Source organism: Triturus cristatus, chromosome 4_1 (assembly GCF_964204655.1).
Source record: "Triturus cristatus chromosome 4_1, aTriCri1.1, whole genome shotgun sequence".
NCBI lineage: Eukaryota > Metazoa > Chordata > Amphibia > Caudata > Salamandridae > Triturus > Triturus cristatus.
In genome coordinates, this window is record NC_140585.1 from 413458766 (window position 1) to 413479250 (window position 20485).

A 20485-nucleotide genomic window follows, 5' to 3' on the forward strand; every position below is an offset into this window, starting at 1 on the left:
CCACCCTTTTTTTTTAAGTAGATACACCTGCTGTATGAGGCACCTGCGGCGTGTATTCAAATTAATGGGTGGGTATCAAATGCATTTCCTATTCGGCGAGGCACACGGAAGGGCTGCCCCTGGTCGCCGATGCTCTTCGCGCTGGCATTGGAGCCACTGGCCTGTAAGCTTCGCCAAGGCCACTCTTCAGCAGTGTTACGGTTTAGACAGCGTCCGTTGATGGTCTCCATGTACGCCGATGATATGTTGTTATGTGTCCGAGAACCTGAAACATTTCTCCCAGGCGTACTCCGTGAATATATCAAATTTGAGCATTTTTCTGGGCTGGGCATAAACTGGGCAAAATCAACGGTATTCCCGCTCATAGCGGGTACACAGCGCATGGAGCTAGATTTTCCGCTGGCATGGTCAACAGACCCATTAAAATATCTAGGAGTATGGCTGCACAGGAACCCTGAGGTGGTTATTTCTGAGAATTACTGCCGCATCCTGACCCACATCACTGACCGAGCGGTGCATTGGGCTAAACTCCCGCTTTCATTGGCGGACCACATCGCGGTGGTCAAAATTACATTCTTGCCATGCTACTCTATTTGTTCATCAACATTCCCAATTTCCTCAATCTTGCACTGTTCCCATCACTTCAGTCAGCGCTGGTGTCCTTTGTGTGGGGGGGCAGGAAGCCTAGGTGTAGCTGGGAGGTGCTGGTGCAGCCGTTTGAATGAGGAGGATTTGAGGCCCCGGACCTGCGTCTGTACTATCTTTGCGCACAGGCCCATGTCGCTCATTATTGGTACTTCCCACAGCGGTTCCAACCACACGTGGCTGTCGAGGCTGATGCTGTACTTCTACTGGCACTTGCTGCGGCTGCCCTGATTGGTGGTGGGGGCAGACCCAGGACGGAAATAAATCCTTCAGTTTGCACCGCATGGGCATGAAAAATGCTTGCGGCTCGCCAGGCGCGTAGCTAGGGGGGGGCGGTGGGGGCGGTCCGCCCCAGGCGGCACTATTGTTGGGGCGGCAGCCGCGCGGCACTGGTGGCCCGTTGCGGCGGCCTTTATAATTTATTTGGGGACACTGACACTACTGTTACAGTAGTGTCAGTCAGTGTCCCCAAATAAATTATAAAGGCCGCCGCAACGGGCCACCAGTGCCGCGCCGCGCGCGCGGCCCTGTTTGAAATGCAAGCGCATGCGCACCGTCACCACCCAGCATAGGCCCGTGACGTCGCAGGACACGAGCTTTTGCAAGGTTGACAGCGATCCGGGCGGAGGTAGTGGCAGGCCGACGGAGCTGCAAGCAGAGAGGAGATACAGAACGCCGGGCGCAAGTAAGTGATGTTAGATTAAGGGTAGAGGATGTGGTCCGTCGGCCGGCCTAAACTGCCGCCTTTGGTGTTCGAGCCTCGAGGTCACCACACCGGGTGCTGGCTTCCTGGGGGCGCCGTGTTTGAGTCGAGTTTTATTATGCTTTTGAAGAACCTGCTGCAGCATTTCTTCTCCCCACCCCCGCAATTACCAGGCCTCACATAAATGTCAAGATAACTCGTGTGATTAATTACCTTCCTGGCGAGAGATCCGCATTTTGTATAGTTGAGGTTTTGATTTAGGTGAAGTTAGTGCAGATGGTTAGTATTCCTGCTGCAAAGAACGTGTACCAAGTAGATTACAGAGTACGTATGATGTAAACAGATCAGCAGGTTACTGCTTTCAAAAGAGACATCCTTTTGTTACTTGCAATTTATAACTTAAAGTCCTAATATATAGTATAGTGAGCTATTAACTTTCATCCTGGAACTGCATACAGACTGCAAAGTATACATTATTAGAACATTAATTAATGTTGCAAAAAGGGTTAATTTGGCTTGAAATCGATTCTTATTATTAAAGAAAACTCCCAACTATGCGGTTTCATTTTCGCCTCGGAGTTTGTGCTTTTCCACACCAAGCACTCTTAAACTATACTGCCTATCATTATGGATGACATGTGACTCCTACACTTTTAGTCCTTTGGCTTATGTAACATTTCCTACACACTGATCTACACGCGTATGATTGATTGTCTCTGTGTAATGTGTGTGTGATGTAAAGTGCTCGGACACCCTACACTGGTATGAGTGGCGCTATAACTAATTCAGTGCATCTGAGAGAGTGTGGTTATGGAGACTTGGTCACTGTTAAAGGGTGCTAGCGAGAGATACCTGTGGTGGTGGAGGTGGTCATTGGGGGGGGGCGCCAACAAACATTGTCGCACAGGGCGCCACCAGCACTTAAGCCGGCCCTGGCTCTAATACCTTCGGGTCGAGTTTGCGCTATATAAATATGCAAAAAAAAAAAATGTCAAAGTACACAAGTTTTGTGAGTTCTGCTATAAGCACAGTTGCTCCAATGTGCTTCCGTGTTCACACTCCACTGAGTGGGGGTGAAGGAAGGTGTGTTTGTGATATGTTTATAGCTTCTTTAGTTTCTTGAATTAAACTTGCCATGGGTTTATGGTGAGCCTGTGTGTCAGTGTTGAGCTGTGATATCTAGCAACCATATGCATGACGTTACAAATTCTGCAGTAAACATGTGGTAGGTGCATAACATCTTGAAATAGTTTTTCACGTGTGATGCACTGGACAGTCCATGAACTGATTGGCTACAGACCGCCACTGTTTCACAGCCTAGCTAATGCATGCAGTAGATGACCCGAGGCCTGGTGATTGCGTGCGAGTGAGCAGGTGATTGTGTGCGAGCAGGTGATTGCTTGGAAGTGAGATCACAGAGAGCCATCACTGGGTCAGATCTGTGGAAGTTCTGCATGCTTTCACAGATACACAGCACCAAGTGACAATGGCTGTCTCTTCAAAGCACCAGCCATAGTCTGTGCCTACCTGCTCCACAGGGTTGTATGTGATTTCATAGAAAAACGGTTAAATGCCACATAAACTGACTGTTGGAAACTTTCGGGATGAATTGCATTTACCATTTCATAGAAACCGATGAATAGATTTAGCATGCTTATTGTTTAAGGTGTAAATCAAACCCTTCAGGATGTCATGATTGCAAAAAAAATCACAATATCAACACTTTTGTAAAAATGCCTCGCATTTTACAAAAGTGCCTGTGAAATTTTGATAGCAGTTGTCTAGGCGCATCCAGGTCTGTGTCCACTAAGGTTATGAACCTTTTGAAATGCGTAAGGGATCTGATGAAGGGCTTTATTCCCGGATGTCTGTGAGTAGAGTGATACCAGTAGTAGCAAGCTACCACTGTCCAATGATTAAGCCGTGGACATTTTGAAACACACATGCGTAAAAGCACACATAACTTACTTCATATCCGGACTTCTTTTAAGTGGTTATTTTTCTCCAGACCTTGGTTCTGCCATGCCTACATTCGGGTCTGGGAGGCAGCTGAAGACGTGTGTTACAGGGACGTGTGTTACACAGCCTTGGCGTTCCATACTAGACACGTTATTATGATTTTACTGTTTTTGCGGACTTTTAACACTGTTGGTTACCATGAAAGTAATGTGAAAACAAAATTGCAGAAAAATGTAATGTTTCTTGTTTCTTCTGATTATTCACGGAGTCCCTGGATAGGGTTGAACATATTCCCATGGCCCCTACAGCTGTGTTTAAGGATTGTGATGACAATGTGTCTCCACTCCCTATATTTTAGCTTTGGGCCCCCTGGGTAGGCTGTGCACCATGTGTGTGCTGAGGCTGCTCTTAAGGAGAGATGCACTATTACAAGCTGGCTTTGGGTCCCAGGGAGTTGGTTGCTGCTGCTTAGAAGTAATGACAGGGCGTGATCCCTGGTTGTTGCCATTGGGCCACCAGAGAGGGCTTTGTATCTGGTCTGTGTTGGCAAGGTTGTGGAGCTGACTGACCCCTTTGTGCTGCGTTTAGTTCTAAGGGCACACAGTGAGTCATTACCTGTGAATAATTAATTTGCTGTTTTTGAAAGATAAAGAATTACAGGCTTCGACTAGGCCTGGGCGAAGCACTACGCTACGCTCGCGTAGTTTGCGAAGTTCGCGCTACTTCGCGCTACGCGAACTGCACGTAGCACAGTGCGAACACGCGTAGCGTAGTGTTGCGAAGTGCTGCGGTCATTTTTTGCTTGCTCGCGGTCCTCAACGTCAAGTTGGCGACCGCGAGCAAGCAAAATGACATCCTGGCGAGACTTTTTCCTTGTTCGCGATCGCGAGCATGGAAAATAAACCTCCCGGCGAGATTCCCAACGCGAGAAGGTCAGGTTTCTCATTGCGAGGGGTCGCGTATGCTCGCGACCGCTCGCGATGAGAAACTACCAGTTTGCGTTGAGAAAGCTGCAGCTCGAGGAAAAATCTACTCGAGCAGCAGAAAACTACAGCTCGCACTGTGCAAGATGCCATTTTCAATGATTGCACAGTGCCGGTTGCTTGTCCGCACTGTGCAATCATTGAAAACAACATCTTGCACAGTGCGAACATGTTACTTCGCAGTTCGCGAAGTGCTACGCGTAGCTCGCGTAGTGCGAACTTCACTTTGCGTAGCTTCGCGAAGTGCTACTTCGCGAACTACGCCCACCCTTAGCTTCGACACTGTTAAGTTGGCTCTGGGTCCTTAGAGCACATCACGTTTGTGCACGTCCCCACTGCTTTAATGGGGGGGACCATGATATTTGGTCATTTATTGTCAGCTGTAAATGACGGATCCCCGAACAGTGTCATGTATGTGCATGTTTACATTGTGCTGAGGTGATAACCAGGTAATCGTTCACGCAGCTTTCTGATAGATGTCGTACGTGGTTTTTCTGAGTCCCCAGATAGATCATGCAGTCTGTGTGTCCTCCTTTGTACTGCCGGTCACTGGTGTATTCAACTGTGTAGCCTTGGACCGTGTCATGTATGTGCATGTAACTTGCATGATCGAGGTAACTATTAGCGGCGATGCTACGTGTCTCTCGGACCTCTTTCAAGTGCGTGCTGTCCTTTCTCCTCCCCCCCCCCCCGCACCGGGGCGGCAATCTGAGGGATAGCCCCGGGCGCCACAAGCTCTAGCTACGCCACTGCGGCTCGCACTTGATTTCAGTATCTGTACTCCCCGACTCTACCGCTTGCCGCCACCCCGGTATCTCAGCTACACAGGAGCCAGCTGCGCTTAGAGCCCTGGGTGCGGTGAGAATAACACACTTAGGTGACCTATATAAGCAGGGCCGATTCAGATCGCTCTCAGATATACAAGGGGACAAAGACCGGGGGTTGATGCTTGAATTCACTTATGTGCGCGTACAGCAAGCTATACGATCCACATATCCCGACTACCCGGAGGAGCCTATGCCGCTGCTGGCGCTGAATGCTGTGCTGGCAGGCACGGACCACGCAGGCCCGATACCGAAGTTGTATAATACTCCCCTTTGGGAAAAAGAACAGTGTGACTCCCCTTCATATACTAAATGGGCGGCGCTACTGGATACTTCCCTGACGCCAGATGTGTGGAGGTTCTGCTGCGCCCTGACAGGCCAACTCACGGCAAACTGTAACCTCCTCATTATACATTTCAAATACCTCCATCAGCTATACTATAACCTGACACAACTGATGCGCTTTGGTCTGAAAGAGAGTGATGGTTGTGTTAGGTGTGGGCAGGGGAACGCGGACTTTGTGCTTACGAAAGTGGTGTTGGAACCGGTGCCATGCTCACCAGAGGTTTGCCTATTAGGCTGCGTGAAGTCTCTTAAACCCTGTAATCATAGACATGTGGCTGTTTCTCTCTTGCTGGCTAAGAGAGCAGTGTCACAGTGCTGGGGTTCCAAAACTCACCCCAACAATAAAGAAATGGGTCCGAGATTTACTTTATTGCAAGGAGCAACTAGAGATCTACGCTGGAATTGCTGGAAACATCACGCCCTAAGGACTTTTGGGCACCGCTCACTGTGTATCTTCCGAGTTACCCTGATTTATTGTAATTGATGTCCTTTGATGTCCTCGATTTGTATCCCTTGGGGCTGCCTAGTGCTGTAGCATTGCTGAGATGATTATATGGAGGTCACTGCATCTTTCTTTTAGTGCCATGGGGGATTAGGGTAGTGGGAGGTGGGATATTCTGAGGGTTGTTTTCTTGTATTGTAGGGATCTTAGAGATACATAAAAGACTTGTGCTGTAAGTAATCCTGTGTGTGCAATATGACCCCTTATAGGGGACTCACTGTGTACTCTATCAACAAATTTAAAAAAAAAATAAAAGAAAACCTCGTCAAAAGCGTTTCTTGCCTGGAATATACAATGAAGTGTGAAAGCTTCCCAGCAGGAGGCTGCTGAGAAACTGTGCGTGATTGACAGAGCACATTTAGAAAGGGTTCTAGCAGACGTTGATAATGGAATGACTAAATTGTCCACTAGAATATACTCTCTGGATAACATCGTGTCATATGTGATATACATCAAGGAGAATGATATGTCCTCTTTACAACTTGGTCAGTTACAGCTTAGATCGATTATTTTATTAAGCTGGACTCTGCAAATACTTTGTTCCGGTTGCGTACCACGGCAACATCTTAATGCCACAAGCTTGTTTTTACCTTACAACCTTACAAAACAGCAAACCATCATGGGAAGGTAGGAAACAATGTACACCAAATTACACTTAGTTAAGTTAAGTTAAAGAAATTACCATTCACTGTTGCAAAAATACCTTCTGTGGATTGGAATATCCACAGGTTTATTTCGCTGCCAATTTCGACATTCTGCTTCCAATACTGTTTACAACGCCATCAAGTAGGTAGATACAAAGCTCTAGGAGAAGAGTATGTGCACGATTCATTTTATTTATTTCGAATTTGTGAGGTGCGCATCTACCCAGAAGGGTTTCCCGGCACCGAGCAAGAAAGGCTAGCAGAGAAGGTTATAAATCAGACTAATTTAAGTACAGCTATGTTTTCAGACCTTTACGAAAGGCAAGCAGAGAGGTCTCAACTTGCAGAATAGCGGGTAAAGAATTCCATAAGGTTGGTCCTGGATAGGCTAAGGACCGGCCTTTCATACGGGCCTGCCGGATTTTGGGGACAACAAAGTGAATTTGCTGCGCAGGGGGCGAAGTGACCTATGCCGTATCATCAAGTCCTGTAGATATTTTGGGGCCAACCCTATTTTGATTTTAAACATGTAACACTGAGCTTTAAATTTGACCCGATTTGACACTGATAACCAGTGTAACTCATGGAGACACCCTCATACAGAAGAGAACTTAGGCAATCCGAACAGTAGTCTTGCATCTGCATTCTGAACTAATTGCAGTCTTTGGTTGGTTGACTTACCTGCTCCCAGATAGAGGGCATTGCCGTAGTTCAGTCTTGAGATAACAAGAGCCTGGACCACTGTTTTCTGGACTGGGAGAGGAATCTGCCATAAGATCTTCTTTAGCCAGCGTGAGACTGCAAAGCAGGTGGAGGAGATCTTGGCCACTTGCTGTTTCTTTGATAGGTGTTCATCACTAATGAAACCCAAGTTCCGAACGCTGCTCACTGGCATGGGTAAGGAGCCTAATTCATGGGGTCAGTTTTGAGGGCCCCAGAGGTCATGTCCTTTGCCTAGGATCATGACTTCTGTCTTGTCGCCATTTAATTTAAGCAGGTTATTTTGCATCCATGTGGCCACTTTGCTCAGTCCTTGATTAGGATCCGAGGGCGCATGTCCTTGTGATGAGGAGAGAGAAAAGATAATCTGTGTGCCGTCAGCGTAGGAAAAGAGAGACAATCCTGCTTTTTTAACCACATCCGCTAATGGGCGGATGTATATATTAAATAGCAGCGGACTCAGCACTGAGCCCTGGGGAACACCATAAGAGGAGGTGTGGGAATTCGAACAGGCCATGGCTGAAGAGACCTGGAAGGTCCGATCACTAAGAAAGGAGAGAAACCATTTTAGTGCCATTCCCTCCTAGCCTAATGATTGTAAGGCTTTCTGCAAAATATGATGGGATACTGTGTCAAAAGCGGCACTGAGATCTAATAGAATAAGTGCTGCAGTTTCGCCTTCGTCTAATCGATGCCTTAGCATTTCAGTCACTCCCAACAGTGTGGTTTCTGTAGAGAAACCAGCTCTAAAACCTGATTGGGAGGTGTGAAGAAAGTTCCAAGCTTCCACAAATGCGGTCAGCTGGCCATTTACATGCTTCTCCAAAATCTTTGCAAGAATAGGGAGCAGCGATATAGGTCAAACGTTTGACCGGATGGAGGGTGCAGAATTGGCTTTCTTAAGGAGGGGAAGGACCATAGCATGTTTCCAGCTATGTGGAACTATCCCGTCCTTTAAAGAGGTGTTTAGAAGCTCCATTATCATTATTAAAATGGAGGCATCGAGCAGGCCAAGAACCTGAGGTGGGAAGGGATCAATTGGGGATCCAGATTTAGTATTTGAAAGAAGGCAATTAAAAGAGAAGTCCATGGCGGCCCAGGCAGACAATTTGAGAGGGGAGCTGGGATTGCTTAAGGAATCTGATATGGTAAGAAAGTCTCTGGTATTAGATGATTCTCCTACTTCTGCCCTAATCTCAGGTTTTTTTGTTATGTGCAGCCCGTGTGTATTTTATCGATTTTATCAATAAAAAAGAGAGCAAGTTCTTCGCATTGACTATGTGAAAGAACGGGAGACTTTGTCAATTTTTCGGTGCCAGAAAGTTCTTTAACCACTTTGATATGGGTTTTTGTGCAGTTTTGTGACTGTAAAATTTGCTGTGAGAAAAACTTTGCCTAGGCCAATTCGCACAATCTATGATATGCGCTTGAATCCTTTTTGTATAATATTTTTATGTCTTCATTATAGTGTTTCCTCCAGCGCCTTTCAAGCTCTTTACACCTAGATTTTTTACTTTTTTACTTTTCTGTAAACCAGGGAGCTGGAGGCAAATGTTTATTTGAGCTTTTAGTGGAGAGAGGGAGGCATACGTCTACTGCTCCAGAAAGCCAGTGAATAAGCTTGTGATCTTTAATGGAAATTAAATCGAGATTCGATCTGTGGTTGATCAACGTCTTATTGAGAGTAGCGACATCAAGCCTGGCCCAATTCCTCGATTTATGTTCAGGGTTTGGACAAGGCGGGATTTGGGCGGCCGCATTTTTCAGTGTGAACGGCACCACAAAGTGATCGGACCAAGGTAAGGGAAAAGCAGGGTGACTACTAAGATCAGGCAAATTGCATCTAAGGTTGGCCTGCTATATGTGTGGGATTAGAATTGCACAGTCATAGATTCAGCACCCCTAAATTGGCCAACAGTTATGTGCTTTTAGGGCATGCTTCATGGAATTTACCTTTTAGGTATCACCGTAGGAATGGCGAGACTGAAGTCTTTCTTGGGTGGACTGAATCCGAGAATAGAGGGCATTCCTTAGTGTGTAGGTAGGTTTCAGTTCATGGTGCGTGTAATGCATCCATGGCAAATTTATCCTGCTATCTGAAGGGTTTCAAAGGTGCTGTGATATGTCTGGCTTTCAGATTGTTCTCAAATGGGAGGTACTTGATGTTGCATTTATTGAGCAATCATGACGTAAATCCATATTGAAAAAGGCAACTAATTGCCGAAATGCGTCTCTGTGTAAAGGTTGCGAATAAAGAAAGGAGGCAAACTCTCCCTAGAGTACAAGGACTCTTTTTACAGAAGGAGGAAGTGGTAAAATAAATATATATAAGGACGGACATCGCCTTATGACTTTATCAGTAAATACATTTTTGCTTACCGGGAGTGCCTGCATCTGTTCTTGTTCGTGGCAGCTGTTGGAAAATATATATATATGTATATAATATTTAGACATATTTATTGGGTTGAAATTTTTTTTAATTTGAAAATAAAATACAATCCGAACGGTTTTTATATTCTGTTTACTCGCTGTCATAATGCAGTCGGTGGCCTCACCACCATCTTTTCAGGACACACAGGGAGATCCTCCAGTTAGGTGGTCAATTTTGCTTGATGCGTTTGAAACTTATTTGGGTGCAATAGGGGCCTCCACATTCAGGCAAGAGAGAAAGAGGTTTTTGCTTTTACACTCACTGGGTTTTGAGGAGGGGTCTACTTTTAAGCACTTATCAGACATTGTTAGCTGAGGGTGAAAATCTTGATGAGTATCAGCAAGCTGTAAAGAAGCTTCAGATCAGGTTTGATAAACAACCCAGTCTAATTGTGATTAAACATAAGTTTTTTAAACGTAAACAAAAAATGGATGAAGATGTTGATTCATACATAGTGGTTCTTCTAAGACTGATTTCGGAATGCCAATTTGACACTTTCACAGATCAGTTAATTAGAGACCAGTTTGTCTCCCAGTGTAAAGATAAACTGATTTGACAAAAAGTCTTGTCCATGGGTAACCCATCTTTGGAGGACACCATCAAAACACCAAAAAGGATAAACATATCCCAAATTTCAGTAAAGGAGCTAGAAGAGAAACCTCAAGAATCAGTGAATGCGGTTGAGTATGGAAAAGATCAGCAAAAATATCTGAGATTCATCAGAAAAACGTTGGATCCAAGATGTCTGGACTCAAACCTGATTCTTCTATGGGTAACTTGTGTTATCATTGTGGTAAACCCCCACATGTTAAGAATGGTAAATCATGTCCTGCTTGAAAATGTTAAATGTAACTACTGTAAGAAGTTAGGGCATTTTGCCAAGGTTTGCCACTAGTCCTATGGCATGTGTGATGCAATCAGATTGTGAGGATGACACTGAATCAGATGTGGGTGGAAGGTTTTAAGTATTTAGTACTGAGTGTGGGGGAAGATGTAGTTAGTTCTATTGACAAAAGTCTAGTATCAGGAGATCCCTCCTCTTGTGTCAATCCTATTGTTGGCATTGATGTGGGTGACAAAAGTTTAACATTATTGGTTGATTCAGGGGCAAGAATCACTATGATAACTCAAAAATATTCAAGGAAACATAGGAAATAGAGAATTATTCCCACCTGACCGCTCACCGGCATCCTATGAGGGACGTAAAATAGAGCTACTGGGCTTTATTGAGGATGTTCTAGAATTTAGAGGCAGAAGGATAGAAGGAAAAATGTATGTTGCCATAAAAGGATTGAACATTCTTGGATAGTTCCACCAGGGTCTTTTTGACATGATTTTGAGACCTGGGCATAAAGAACAAGTGTTGGTGGTAGAATGCAATAATGATGTAAAGGAGTGGAATCACATGTTCCCTGAGGTCTTTTCAGAGAAGTTTGGTAAGGTTAAAGGATTCAAGCAAGCACAGGATGAAAAGTCAAGGAAGGAGCATTCCCAGTCAAACACAGACTATGTGGGGTACCTTTTAGTGTTAGGGAAGATTTAGAAAGATAACGTTTATCTTTGTGTGACCAAGGATAATAGCGCCAACTGAATCTTCAAGTATCAATTCCACCGTTGATGTCCATAGAAGTTCCACCCAGTCCTTGGCTAAGCTAGGAACTTATGTTATGGGTCCTTATGACTCATTACCTGGAGGTACTAAGTTTATTCTAACCCTGGGCGTAGTTTGCGTAGTAGCACTACACGTAGCTACACAAAGTACACTTTGAACTACGCTCAGCTACTCTAGCTGTTAGCACTGTGTGCTTGTCTGCTCTGAGTAATAATTGCAAACAGCATCTTGCACAGTGCAAGTTATGATAAAATAAGTATCTCTGTCTTTATATGCTAAAATGCATAGAGTCATTTCACAAAAGTGAAAGTGTTAAATTAGCAAACAGTGAGAGATGTGATGATTTTGGGATCCTCCCTAACCTAGGGAGAGAACCAAGCAGATGCCTTGAAAACAAAAAGCACATCTTCTTAAACAATTCGGTGGTGGTCCCATCCTCGTAGGACCACCCCAAACACAGTTATTGGCAAAGATACAATCCCAACCAAAGGCCCTGCAAAGCATTTTGGGATGAGATTAGCAGTGGGCAGTGAATATTATAGTATCCAATATAAAAATATTTCTACAAAGAGCTGCAGTTCAACTAGTCGTTACTAGATGTCCCTCACAAGTCAAATGCAAAAGCATTGAAATTATTATTACATCAAGCTGCAGTTCTACTAGTCGTTACTAGATGTCCCTCACAAGTCAAATGCAAAAGCTTCATGAAAGGGTTTCAATGCTTTTGCATTTGACTCGTAAGGGACATCTAGTAACGACTAGTGGAACTGCAGCTTGATGTAGCGACTAGTTGAACTGCAGCTCTTTGTAGAATTATTTTGATATTGGACACTATAATATTCACTGCCCACTGCTAATCTCGTCCCATAATGCTTGCAGGGCCTTTGGTTGGGATTGTATTTTTTCCCATAACTGTGCTTGGGGTGGTCCTATGAGGAAGGGACCACCACTGAATCGTTCACCAGCATGATATGCTCTTTGTGTTCAAGGCATCTGCTTGGTCCTCCCCCTCGGTTAGGGGGGACCCCAAAATCATCACTTCTCTCATTGCCTAATATTTTCATTCACAGTTCACTTTTGTTAATTGGTTATATGCTTTTTAGCATGTAAAATTGCTTTATCAAAGCATTTGTGGGTATTGTTGATATTGTTGCTACGCTACATGTTGTAGCACAGTTTTTGCACTGTGCTACGTGCAGTGCATTTTGCATAGTACGTAGTAGTGCAAACTACGCATGCTCCCATGAGCGAAGCATAGTACTACGCCCAGGGTTAATTCTGGTACTCATGGACTGCTGTTCTAAATGGCCAGAACCTAAGTTTGTAAGAGATCCTAGTGCTTGTTCCCTGGTGGGATTTCTCAGGGAAATCTTCCTGAGGGAGGTGTTTCCAGAAATTTTAATTTCGGACAACAGCACACAATTTGTGTGTAGAGAATTTCTTGGAGTCATGTGGTATGACACATCATAGAAGTTCTTTATACCATCCCCAAACTAACTGCCTTGATGAGAGGATGAATCGAGTCATGGGGGAGTATGTGAAATCGGCACAAAGTGGAAAACACAACATTGTCAAATCTGTGAGGAGTATGTTGTGGTTTTACAGGACATTGCCTCATTCGTCGACCAAGTTCTCCCCTTTCAAGTTGTTAAAAGGTTGAAAGGAAAACACCACTTTTCGACCTGCTTGGATGGCCAGATGGTTGTAGAGTGAATCTGATGTTGGAAAATTGATGTTGTTGGTCAAAGAGAATATTTGTCAAGCACAGAAAAAATGAAAATGTTGGTATGATCATAAGAAAGGTGTGAAAAATGCAATGGTACAGGGGGAGATGTAGTGTGTGTTAAATCAAGAGTACTATTAGGGCTAACAGTGGAACCTTCTAGCTTACAGCACCTGTTCTAATGTCACCCCTTGAAGTGTTCTCCCCAATAGAGTGTTATCACACATAAATTAAGGAAGTGTGTGCATTCTGAATAGCACCCACTGTTACAATGCCAGTTCCCAAGGGAACTTAATCAAACAGATCAAAGAAAAGCCAAGATGCACCACACATTTGTGAAAAGCAGTCAAATGAGACAATATATGTAGTCCAAATCCAATTGAAAAGACAGATAAGTGTTCCTTAATTTAGTCTTTTTATTCCAAGTTCATTAGGCAGTGGACATTACAATGCGACACAGCTACTCATGTACAAAAAGGGAAAAACAAGTTTGGTGAACCAATGAAGAATGAAAAAATTCATGTGAATGCAGTGAGAGTAGTTGGTGACCATTTGTGGAATTTCTCAAGGGTGGTGAGAGTGAGGGATATAGAGTCCAATTCCAATACTAGAAAGAAAGAGTCTGATGATAAACCCAGAAATCAAATTGCTCAGCCTTTCAGTGAAAGGGAGACCAAGTTCTCTACTGGTAATTTTATTCAACCGTTGCAAAGTGGTTCACATAAAATCAATAAACCAATTAGGTTTAGAAGGTAGGATCGTGTTTTTTTTTATTGTTTTACTTGTAAGTTCAGGAGGTTTATGTGTATAGCTTTCATACATTTCTTTTCTCTCTTGCTCTTGTCTTGTGTTTGTTTTATGGATTTATTGGGGAAGTGTCAAAGTGCTAAGAGAGTAAGATATCTTATTTCGTACCTTTATATTTCTTAAGGGCAATCTTTATTTGAAATGTCTTAGCTCAATGCGTGCTGTAGAATGTTGCTCTATGGGTACTGCAGAATGCTACTCTCTGTAGGTTCTATGAGTCTTGTGCTGATTTGAATTGGGCGTGCAACAGTTGGTTTTGTGGGAAAGCCTAGCGTATGTGTGTGTACTCCTGTTACAGCTCCTTATCTTGTAAAGAATAACGTTATTCCATCTCTACTTTCACTGTGTATGTAGTTTACCACTACATACTGATTGACTGATTGATTCATTAATTGATTGATTGATTGAAACATGGAGTACTGTAAAATGTGCATTCACCACCATCCGTCACTGCCTGCCTTCTGTATACCCCCAATTTAGCCAGAAGAATAAGCCATCAAACTAATTTCGTACCATTCCTCATGCCAGGATGTTACTGCATGCAAGCCCCATTTGTCACATGAAGTGGGATGGCAGTGAGGTCCTAGCACCCCTTAGTAAATACAGTGCTTCCTATATATTTCTAACCCCAAAATAAACCCTGATTTGGTGACACAAATCGTAGTCTTCATCTACCTCTGGGACCCCTGCCCCAATACCAAGCCTGTTCCTCTTTTGGCTCACCCATAGCTTTGAATATGGTTCCTAATCTAATCCATTTTTCTGGATATTTTTAATTCAGTTCAGTTATTATTAGATGGAAATGCCTCCTTCTGAGCAGTGTAGCGCCCAATACTCCTTGACAAAGCAGGAAATATTATCCAGGAATCTAATGTCACCTAGAACTCTGACTTTCCTAAGAGGTTGAGCTTTTAGAAGGAACTATGTCATCTTTACCAGAACATCTTTTGGGGCCACATTTAGACTACAATGATGGAACAGGACATCCACTATAAAGCTGTGGTTGCTCCAACTCATTTAGAGTTGAATAAGTGTGAGGATTCTGATGGCAGAGTTTTATTTGGCTCTATCATCAGATACGCTCCACCTGGTAACCCAACCATTACAGGGCGACCACATCATAGTAACAATTGTTTATCACTATTTAGGACGGGGGTACGACCCCTGATTTTCCTACCTGGGTTTGCCATGTTGTGCCTGAATAGGGTTACAAACAATGGCCCCAAAACAAAGGGAAAAAACTTACTGTGCGGAAGGGCCAATTTTTTTTTTTTGCTTTGGGAGTTTGTGTCAGGAAAATCAAAAATGAATGCCCAGCAGGCCAAACTAACAAGGTAGCTGCTAGGCATTCTTCTGTGCTTTGAAGTCATAGTGCTCTCTAAATATGACCGACAGTCCTTTGTTTTTCTGATGCTTGCATGGAAGGATGTGCCTTTCTGCACTATTCACCAAATAGCTTTGCTATACAGGCATTCAGATAATTTCCTCACCTCACCTTAAAAAGTCTGTCTGCATTTCTAGAGTTACCATTTGTGTCCTTCTCCAGTGCTTGTGAGTAATTTTAGAAGTCCCTTTGACGGGATTGTCAAAGTATTTTTTCAAATTAGCTACCTCCAAAACAAAAGGGAAAGACAGACATATTCTTCAGTCTATTCATAGCACTATTCATTCTGCAACAGCATATCCATCATGACCAGCCCCAAACATTTTCCACCTAACTTTGGGATTGACTTAAATAATACCTGTTAAGTTTATGGTAGAAAAGGTTCAAACCTCCTGATATAAAGGCCATGGCGTACACAATCTAGGCTCAATCTGAGTCCCTATATATTGGGCCCAATCCCCCCAGATCTTCAAGTGTTTGTGAGGCATCCCCTTGCTGCAGACATCAGGCCTTCCATACTCATGCAGTGGGCCAGACCTTTTCTCCAGCCCTCCAGCGAAGAAGGTCTTGGTTTTTTTCCAATTCTCACCATTGCCTCTCTTTGCAACTTGGAGAGCAGTACACAACAGTGCCATCTTATATCTGCTGCTATCTAGGTCTATATGAGTATGTAAGAGGGTCATCTTGGGGTGCTGCAGAATTTTCCAGTTAGGACCTCACCCATTGCTGAAAGTATTCTCTCCCAGATGGGGGCTTGTACCCTGCAACTCCACACAGTATGTAGCAAGTCTCTCCTTAAGGTGTCTGGGATTGACAAAGCTGGGGTTATCTACAAACCTGGCTACGAAGAGGTTCAGATTCTGCCTGTAGCAAGCAAAAGGATTTCAAGGTTGTTCCCTGCATCACGTCCCCCAACATGGATATTCTTATTGTATCCCATTGTCAAAATTGTGTTAGGTGAGTCACCTGGGGGAGCCTGTTTCCATCCCAAAAAGCTGTCCTCCCCGAAACTCTTTCCCTCCACTCTAGAGTCTTCATTGTGTCGCACCAAATCTTTATTACCACTCTCTTTGGCCAGTGGAAGAACCAGTTTAGTCATACCCCTATGGAGGAGGTGATGTAGCTGAACTTATTGTTCAGAGTCAAACCTGGGTCTCTATCTAAATCATATCACAATTCACTAAGAATTGCTAGGTGGTTTGCGTTATAATAAAAGTCTACATCGCCTGTGGTGATGCACCCATAGAGACTTTTGACATGTGCATAAGGCAATTTTGGCTACCCCCTCCTTCTCAAAGGAAGCTTCTGAAGATAGTACTAATTTTAATAAAGAAGCTCGGGGAATCACATAGGGGTGTTTCTATAGCTGATATAGCACTCAATGTAGAGACACCATCCTGAAATTCCCTGAACTACCCAGTAGGGACAGGGGAAGCACTTACCAAAATGTCACTTCTGCCAGAAGTCTGTCAATGTTGTTCATCCAAGTGCCAAATGTTCAGAAGATCTACATTAAGCGGGTGCCGGACCACGGAAGTTCGGTCCTAAACACAAGGACACATCATTCACATATAATACAACCTTAACTTTCTTATCTGGTGCCCACTCAAACCCTCTGATCTGGGTGTCAATCCAAATCCATTGCCCCAGGGGCTCTATTGCTATCACTAAAAGTAGGGGAGAAAGCAGCCACCCCTACCTGGTGCTCCACCGCACCAGATATATATCTGAGGTCTCCCAATCCTGACCTGTCCCACTAGATCCGTATGCAATAGTCTCAGATATTGACAAAATTGGGGTCAGATATTGAGCCTCTTTATTAGGAGGAAGATATAGTTCAATCACACTGAGTTGAAAACCTTCTCGAAGTATGCAAGGAGAATGCCTGCAGACCCTGAAGTCAGGCCACCTTTCCCAATGCGTTGTAAAACTTCCTATTGTTATGTCTAATCTGGGGGCCTTTTTGATCTCCTCTACTTTGATGAGCCCCTCTAGAGCTTCTCTCCCCAATGGGTCTATGCCGATAAGATGGAGGTCCCTAATAGAGCTCTCTAGTCCCCTTCCAGCTGACAGGGTGCCTGCAGAGTGTAACTTGGCATGGTAGGATGCAGATTTATTGGTAACAGATTGCTGAGGACCACTGATGAATAGGAGGCAGCTGTTGAGATTATAGTTCTGTCACCTGGGTTTCCAAGTCTAAAACGTTTTGTTGCTTTTGTCTCTTCAGCCCAGTCTGGTAGCTAATAATTCTCCCATGGAGGGTGGCCTTGAAGGTCTCTCAAACGATCCCTGGGGAGGCTACGTATCCCAAGTTGAGCTGAATAAAAGTGTTCATCGAGTCTATGACATGCTGTTCATGTTCAGGGTTTACCAGGAGTCAAGTATCTAAATGCTATTCTTGTCTTTCAGTGATAGGGCCTAGCCTTTACTGGAGTTCCAAGGGCTAGGGGTCAGAACAACCATGTGCCAGAATCTTAGCACCCGCAAGCCCAGTAACCGAGTTGTGTATCAAAAATAATCCAGCTGAGAGAAGGATTTATGGGCTCTGGAGTAAAAGGTCTAACAACACCTCTGTGGGTGTAGTGCCCTCTAAAGGTCTGTGAGGCCAATGGGGTTGCCCCGTGACTGACTAGTTTTACCTCTGGAATGGTCCCATCCCAAGCTGACTATTCCATTGAAATCCCTACCCAGTACTCATGGTACCAGGGGAAGTTGTGACAAGAGTGCCCATGTACTTTCAGGAAAAGTCACCATCAAACGTGGGGCGAGCATATAAGCAAAGCAGGGATATTAACACTGCATGCAGGATTCTGGTTATGCCCACATATCTACCAAGAGTGTCATCCCACACCCGGCCAACCTCAAGAAGAGTCCTCTACTGAGCATGATAGCCATATCCCTCCCCAACCCTGATTCCTCCCCCTAGTGAAACCAACTTGGTACATGTTGTAATACAAATTCCTTTAGCCAAGGTGTATATTCTATAGATGGTTTATTTAAACTTACTTACAAGGTACGTTCCAGGTAAGTAAGTAGATGATAACAGATAGCCCCACTAGGAGCAGCCTCCCTGCTGCTCAGACTGCACACTCCAACTGACACTCAACACATCACAAGGCACCCATGTATTCTATGGCATCACCAAGCATTCAGCATTCCTTTCATCACCAAGCACTCCAGCACTCATCCTGGCTGAGCAGTAGGGAAGATGTAGCTAAGGAGAAGGAATAGCAACAGTTAAGTCACAACAGTATACCTGTGAGAAGTCCATTATTCTTCATCTTCAGTTTACTTTATTCGGTACGTTGGGACAACCAAAAAAGAGATCACACAATAACAACATGCTTTTAAAAACAGTAACACTGCATGATGGTATACCAAGATCAATAAGAACAGGGTTAGTAACATACTTTTAAAATCAATAACACGACATGATAACATGTTCCATAATCATTAAAATCAAGAAAACAAGTTTCATAAGAGCATGGTATGAACACGCATAACTTCTAATTTTGATCAATTTTACAGGTACAATTCCTTTCCTTACATTAATTGCTTTTAGAATATATAACGCAACATAAAAACATGTGGGAGAAGGCCATTCATTTCAAGAAGGGACATTTGTTATCTAGTAGATGGTTTTCCTCGTAAAAATAGTATACCTGGATTATGGTGTTTCACCGCTCACAGAACTGCACCTCCCTTATTGCAGTCCAGGAGCCCACTGTCATTCCAGGAGTGGACTCTCATTTGCCCTATGTCAGAGATAACACCCATTGCTATCTGGCATGGATCCTGTAAGGGAATCTGGCTGGACCGCTGCACAGAAAAGTCCTCAGTTTGCTGTGTGTCTTCATCAAATAAAAAACATCAACCACAAATGAAACTGTAACTTCCCCACTTGTATTCCCCCCACACTTCAAGAACATGAGGCATCTGTGATCGCACAGTGTGGGGACCAAGGGACACCATGTACCCTAAAAATAAACTAGTCCCATTGCACCCTGAACTACCCAACCCCCTTCATATCTAGAATGGATAAATGACAAAAGTTCTCTTGCATTTGCCGTAATTTTAGTTAGGAATTGCTGCAATATCTTTGGTGGTTTGGACTAGCCCTCCAGTGTTTTTGCAACTCTCGATTTGCGTTTGAGGGCCCATTTGTATATATATCGAGTGGTTAAAAAAGAATAGGATCAAAGAAAAGATACACTTTCCCAAATGTACTGATTTTCTCTCTTAAAGTTAAAATGGCCTCTTTTGCAAATACATTATGAATGTTTAGGAATGAATTTCAGCAATACTGTGGAAGAAATTAAGGAATTCGGGACACGAAACGTTTTTGTAACAAATGCTCTTCTTTCACCAGAGACTTGAATCACAACAACCTGGACTTCTTTCCGTCTGCCATCAGTACTCTAACAAACCTCAAAGAATTGTAAGTATCTAAAAATGTTTTGAAGTTGAACATTATTAGATGTAAAATATAAAGCATCCATTCATAATCATCATCGAAAGAAAGAATGGTAATTTAGAAAAATGTATTCCAAACAATCACAAAAACATTAACTACAATCCCAAAACATAACATTCATAAATCAAAATGAATCATTTTTATTAACAATAAAAATTACCACGGCCAATTGCCAAATTTAAAATGCTTCATAAATAAAGGTCTTTAAATAAAAACTAGGAATCACAGTATGAAAGCAATAGTCTTTACAGTTTAAGGAGAATATACGTTATTTGACACACCAGCAGAATTTATTGTCTCAATCCTAGCAGGGGTGGAAAAAAATTAGCCCCTGCAATATTAAAACAAAACCACCATGCAAAGCATTGATAAATGTTATGCTGCCTTAAAACATCCATTGACCATAATCATTCACTATTTCATACCTCATTCCAATATGAAACAGATTTTTGTTTCTTCCCGGCACCACAAAAAATGTATAAACCTTAATACACGAGTGTCTGTCATGTCATGCGCATGCCTAAACGCTTGGATCGAGGTGAACAGGGAATTTAGGACGTATTTCAAACAGCGACTCTCAATTTTATCCCAGGAAACTCTACTATTGCAAGCTAGTAACTGTAACATACAAAACCACATGTACTATCTTAAAAGTCAAGCAGTGATGAATAACCCACCATAATCACAGTGAAACTTTACTGACACCTATCAGTAATTGTCTGGTCAGTT

The 20485-nt window shown here is 43.5% G+C and overlaps 1 protein-coding gene across 1 annotated transcript in view; it reads left to right on the plus strand.

Annotated features, from left to right (window-relative positions):
• LGR5 (leucine rich repeat containing G protein-coupled receptor 5) overlaps positions 1-20485 on the plus strand; it is an 829784-nt gene that overhangs the window by 416634 nt on the left and 392665 nt on the right. The window contains exon 7 of the mRNA XM_085652528.1: positions 19652-19720. Coding sequence (XP_085508654.1) covers positions 19652-19720 — 69 coding nt within the window. The remainder of the gene's footprint in view (positions 1-19651; positions 19721-20485) is intronic.